At 55.4% G+C, this 5,851-nt stretch overlaps 1 protein-coding gene across 1 annotated transcript; it reads left to right on the top strand.

Moving 5' to 3' along the window:
* The first annotated feature begins 506 nt into the window (after positions 1 to 506).
* LOC116821339 (uncharacterized) lies at positions 507 to 3,672 on the top strand. The gene is made up of 2 exons (XM_032774464.2): positions 507 to 580; positions 2,005 to 3,672. The coding sequence occupies exon 2, from the start codon at positions 2,012 to 2,014 to the stop codon at positions 3,320 to 3,322; it is 1,311 nt and encodes a 436-aa protein (XP_032630355.1). The 5' UTR covers positions 507 to 580; positions 2,005 to 2,011; the 3' UTR covers positions 3,323 to 3,672.
* Positions 3,673 to 5,851: the final 2,179 nt, after the last annotated feature.

Genomic DNA, 5,851 nt, shown 5'->3' with positions numbered 1-5,851 from the left:
GCTCTAACTGATCACCACATGTGGGGGTAGGAAGGAATTTCCACCAGGTCAGATTTGCAGGAACCTTCTAGTTTTTTCACCATCCTCTGCAGTGTGCGGGTGCAGGTCATTTGCCAGGATTATCTGGGTGTCTCTCACCTAATCATTTACCGAACATTGCAGGGTCCTTGGTTCCTGATGTCCCTCGGTCCCTCCTGTTTGTAAAGTCTGGTCTCCTATGCACTGCAATACTTTGGTCTAATTTAAGTTGTTAGGTTTAGTGTGTGGGTGCTGGGTGAGATCTGTGAGACACAGGAAGTCCGTCTAGAATGATCTGCTGGTCCCTTCGGGCCTGTGCTCTACAGCTCTCTAAGGGGTCAGGCCCCAGGACTAGGGGCTTACCAGTAAAATGATATTTAACTGGATGTTGAAGTAGAGAAGACAAGGCCTGGCTCTGGCTGAAGCCCATTTTCCTGTTTCATTGCATAAATACCTCACATCTGTAGTTTAGCTCAGGCTGCCACTGAATTTCCAGCCTGCTGTAAGAGAGCACAGACACCTGAGATCATGCTTGCTGCAGCTGCCTTCCTGCATAGCACAGGTGAGCTAATTCCTGAGGCCGGGCCCCAATTTCCGCACAAGCAGCACATCAGCATCAATACCCAACGGATTTAACACACGTCTGACATGTGCCCTATGAACGCATTAAATACAGCAATGTTTTGCCAGCTCCTGCTTGCTCTGTAACAGGCAGGTGTGGGTTACACACCACTGCTATTCTCACCTGCCATTCAGCACTTAATATGGTCTGGAAAAATGGAGGGGGGTGTATGTGACTAGCACAGTCCCACATCTGCGCACCCCCATGTCCCCCCCGGCCAGGAATCAATCCTGTCCCCCAGCCATCACATCAATCCCCCCACACTTCTCACCTCCGCTCCTCCTAGGGATCTTCACCCTGCTCTCCCAGGCTGGGGTGAGGGAGGCTGCAGAGGGGTCCCCTCTGCCCCTTCCCAGCTGGGCACTGCGGGGAGGGAGGGGCAGGAGGAGAGGGCCATCCTTCATTCTCACAGGAGGGGGGAGCGGAGAGAGACTCCACCTGCTCCCTGCAGCAGACCCGGAGCCGTGAGTGGGGAAAGAAGCCAACCAGAAATAATCTTTTCGGTACAAGGTTTAAGTCTCCATCCTTTGCAGCAGTGGCCATCTCTCTTTCATGTCACCGTTCAGGACTGCTGTGATTGAAACCCTGGTCCTGTGCTTCCAGACAGCTCTCATCTGCATAGATAAAACGCCTGGCCGTAGCGTTGGGAAGTCATTTGTAAAGAGGTTGAAAGGTGTCAGAGCCCTGAGGTAGACCCTTGTTTTGGGACCTTCATATGCTGGTGTTTGTCCAAGTGAAGCTTGGAATCCGTGGCCTCTCGGACACAGCTCTATAGCCCTGAGAGCCCAGTGACAGTGTGTACAGGAGGCCGGTGTGCCACATTGTGTCACATGCAGCTGTAAGAGTTATGAATTCTGCTTGGCCTGGCTGCCATATTTGCTGTGGGGGTGAGTGCCAGCCCATGATCACAGGTACTGTGGTTTGATCTGAAACTTGCCTGAGCTACACATCAGAGATCATCAGCAGTGGAGCACATCGATGAAGGCTGAGTACATGCAGCTGAGCTGAGAGAGAGCACAGCAACTTGTTCACCATTGATGGTCTCTCTCTCTCCCCAGTTTTGGCCAGGCTGTTACTTTTGTTCTGCGCCAGATCTTATGTATTTGATTTGCCTGGATAATGCTAGATAGACAGATGACCATTGGCTAGCCTAGCGCTTCTCTCTTCCCAGGTTTCTGCTCAGTGCAAAGTACCCACTGATCAGCAGCTGCATCATGTATTTTCTCCGATGGTCCTTGCTACGCGCCCACCTTTCAGCTGCTCACTGGCTGCAGTGGGGTCTATGGGGTTGACTCTGGGGGCCAAAGTGGTGCATGCTCAGCTCACATTTCTCCACCTCCTTTCTGCCATCTCAGGTCACCCAGGTCATCCATGGAAACCTTGTATTCTGCCCTCCAGGACGAGATCTGTGCCTTCGAGGCACACGTGCAGAGCTGCCAGAAAGACTTTGACCTGCACACGCTTTACAATGTGCTGCTGCTGCTGCTCCCCGGGAGCCAGACCTGGGAGGTGAAAAGCCTGGAACAGCTGGAAAAGCTTGTTGAGGGCAGGGACTGGCCAGGCCAGGACACCTTGAAAATTACAGGCAGCACTGAGAGTTGTGATGTCCCTGGCTATGTCGCCTGGCTTGGCTCCTACCTGGGGTACTTAAATACTTTAAAAGAGACGTTTGATGCCAAGGTCGTATTCCCTTTGTGTGAGCACCTGTATGTCCATGATGAGCTGGACGCTGGGGCTGAGCGCCGATCTCCCGTGGGTTCCTGCAACGGATCTGGTGCTGGGCACAGCGGGGAGAAGAGGCCCCATACTGTGACCTCCATTGCAGATATCGCCAAGCAACTGTTTGCCGTCAGGAGGAAGTGGGCCTTGCTGCTCAGCCGGGGGGTGACTGACGACCGAGTCTTCAGCCCCCAGAGCCTGTGCACCCTGCAGGGCTTTGCCAACACTGGCCCCGTCGTGAGGGTTCTGAGGCTGGTTCCTGACATCTTTCACAAAAGCTTGGCCACGGCGGCGCTTGCCAAGCAGTGGCTCAGTCTCCATGGAAGCAGATACAGCATCTTCCAGCTGCTGTCAGAGCCAGCCCAGGAGAAGGGCGAGCGTAGAACTGAGCTGGCTGCTGGTAACTCTGAGCCCTGGAGGAATGGTGTGACCATCAGCCTCCCTGAGTCTGCCAATGGCTGCAGCAGTTTCTCAGGAGGCCAGGTACATCCCAGACCCAGGAGAAGCAGCAGCAGCTGCAGCTCCCATGATGGAGGTGGCTGGCTGGGCAACGTCAGTGTGACGCAAACCAAGCTGCGGGAGAGTCGAGAGGAGCTGATGGCCCTGCTCTGGCGAGTGGAACGAGCTGGAGTGCTGGAAAGTCAGCTGCACAAGCTAACCCAGAGCATCTCCAGGCTGCAGCTGGAGCAGCAAGACACAAGGCGCAAGCTGGACATTTTCCAGCAGAGGCTGGAGCAGGCAGACTGGGACATGCCTGACAGCATACAGCTGCTTAGAAGTCAGTGCCAGGCAACGCTCAGAGAGCTGGAGGATCTGGGGCGGCACATGGAGCTGGAGGAGTATCGTAAGAGCATCTTGCAGAGTGACTGGCTGCTGGAGCTGGAGCTCAGACCATGTCTTATTCGGCAACTTGATGCAGTAAGAGGCTTAGCTGCTGTCATGGGTCACGAATCTCATCCCTGAATGGTGTGCGGGTGATGCCACATTTTGGAGTGTCAGGTGCATTCCCCTCCACACACAGTGAGGGCGTGGGCCTGTGTTTTTGGTGTGGGGGCCTCTGGGTGTCTGTGGGCCTGAAAGTGTGAGTGAGCGTGTGTGTGTGAGAAGGGGTATGGGGTGTGTGTGGGCCTGACAGTGTGAGAGAGGGGGCCAGGGGTGTGTGTGGGCCTGAGCCTCCGAGTGAGCATATGTACATGAGAAAGAGGCCCTGGGATGTGTGTGTGCACACACGCAAATTGATGAACATGGGCTTGTGGGTGCAAATGGCCACGTGGGGCCCAAGGGAGAGACTGATAGTATATGGATCTCAGGCCAGCTGAGACTGAGGGCAACAGGAGGGACCCGGGACAGGGCCATCTAGTAGGAGAATGGGGAGGGGGGGCGGGCGAAGATTCTCAGGATAGATGTGGCAGCTAGGGTGGAATCCTCAAATCCTCTGCCATGCGGCCTGTATGGCCAGACCCCGCTGACAGTACAGGGGCCAGTGCATGAGTGATGCCTTCCCCTCTTCCCCAGGTGCAGCAGCGCTGCAGAGAGCTGGAGCAGTCGCTACAGGCCAAGGACCAGGCCGCACTACAGCATCTCCTGCCAGCAAGTAGGATAGACTCTGCTTCCCTGTGTGACTCAGGGCATTGCTCCACCATGTCTCCCATGTCGACAAATAAAGCCTGAGTCCTGCCCTTGGGGAGGGACAATGGCAGGAGGGACTGGACCCTGTTTTGCTGCCTCTGTTAATTGATAGACTCAGTCATGAGCTGCCAAAATCTTAACAACCGGTTCCGTATAAAAAGTTCTGGTTTAAGGGATGTGCCACAGTATGTATTTTTTGTACCAGTAGGGTTACCATACATCTGTATTTTCCCGGGAGGAAGTGGGTTAACAACCGATTCTAAAACCGCTTCAAAATTTAACAACCAGTTCACGTGAACCGGTGTGGACCAGCTCCAGCTCGCCACTGGATAGACTCTGTATGCATGTGTATGTGCATTGCTCAACGTACATGTGTGCCTACGTGTCTGCCCCACTGCCCTCTGCTAGTTGGAGTCTGACCTGTATCTCTGACCTGCCTTCCAGCGGTGGGAGCCCCACAGCTGCTGCTGCCAGCAGCTCTTGCCTCTCTGAGATTTGGGGGCACATCTTTCAGGAACAGAAGTTAAACCTGGAAAGTGAGCGCAGGAGGGACTCAGCTCCCTTACCTGTGACTGCAAGGAATCGCAGCATCTGCTCAGCAGAGTCCAGGCCCCCAGGCCAGCTCAGTATTCCTGAGGCCAAAAACCTTGAGCAGCGAACATCCCCCTGCCCCCAGCTGTGTATGGCTCAATTTATCCTTCCCGGCAGTGTCCCTGCCGTCCAAACACTCAGCCCACATGCCACCTGGGACCCCCAGCAGCAGCTCTAGACTCTGCCGCCAGAGGGGGCAGAAAATGTACCCAGGATGCTGTGTAATGCCAACAGTATTTCCAGGTAACCCCTGGAGGGTGTCTGTGCTGTGTCCAGCTGAGGCCACAAGCTGTTCCAGTTCCCCGGGGACCAGCCGAGGGCTGGACCTATCCATATTAAATGCCATCAGCAAAGGCCTGGGCAGCCCAGCCCTAGGGCCCCCAGAGCACCCTGTTAGGAATCTTTGCCCCCCATTGCTTCCCCACGACCCCAGACAGCATGAGTTAAAATGGCGTCCTCTGCACAGCGTGACTTCACATGCACGGTATCGGTATGTATCGGGTCATGCCGCATGGAGGACACCAGTTAGGAGCCCAAAATGGCATCCTCTGTGCATGTGGGCTTGCCACAGCCCTGCCACTGATGGAACGACCCACTTGGGGCCACGACCCAGACTTTGGGAACTGCTCTGCTTACCCCTATGACCCGGCTGACCACGTCTCAGGCTCAGCTTGGCCAGGCTGAGACTCGCACGTTTGTGGAGTTAACATCCTTCTCCTAGGCACTGAATTCTGCTGCATGAGTTTGGGGTAGCTGGAGACTGGGCAGCCACTCCCATTACCCCAGGGGCCAGTCATTTCTGCTGTAGGCAAGATTCCCTGTAACTCCAAGCAGTTCAGCGCCATGGCAGAGATGCAGGTGATGGGAGAGTGTGAGCAGCTGCCTTTTCATAGTACTCCCCCACCCCTCCAGCAAGGGTTGGGCCAGGCTTTACAAACAAGGGTAAAGCCAGGCCCTGGCGGAGAAAACTGAGATGGGGCGGGGAAGGGACTCAGCCAAGGCATACAGGGCAGAGCTCGCTTAAAATCAGGCGTCCCGCTGAGCCCTGCCCTAACCTCGAGATTGAGAGCACAGAGCCAGCTGAAAGGGAGCCTGCTTCATGTAGGGCTGGGGGCTGAGTGTCTGCCAGCCAGGAGACTCAGCTGCCAGCCAGGAGACTCAGCTGGGTAGGGCCTGCGGGCTCGTCTTTGCCATGGAGCTGGGAGCAGTGAGAACCTTCGCTCTGTGGGGTTTTCCCCAGCCCTGCTCTTCTCACCCTTTCCCCATTGTCTG

Source organism: Chelonoidis abingdonii, chromosome 10 (genome assembly GCF_003597395.2).
Source record: "Chelonoidis abingdonii isolate Lonesome George chromosome 10, CheloAbing_2.0, whole genome shotgun sequence".
Lineage (NCBI taxonomy): Eukaryota > Metazoa > Chordata > Testudines > Testudinidae > Chelonoidis > Chelonoidis abingdonii.
Note: the sequence above shows the minus strand (reverse complement) of the source record. Positions and strands in the feature narration are given on the sequence as shown.

Coding starts and splice junctions, on each gene's coding strand:
- LOC116821339 (XM_032774464.2), top strand. CDS start 2,012: ATGGAAACCTTGTATTCTGCCCTCCAGGACGAGATCTGTGCCTTCGAG.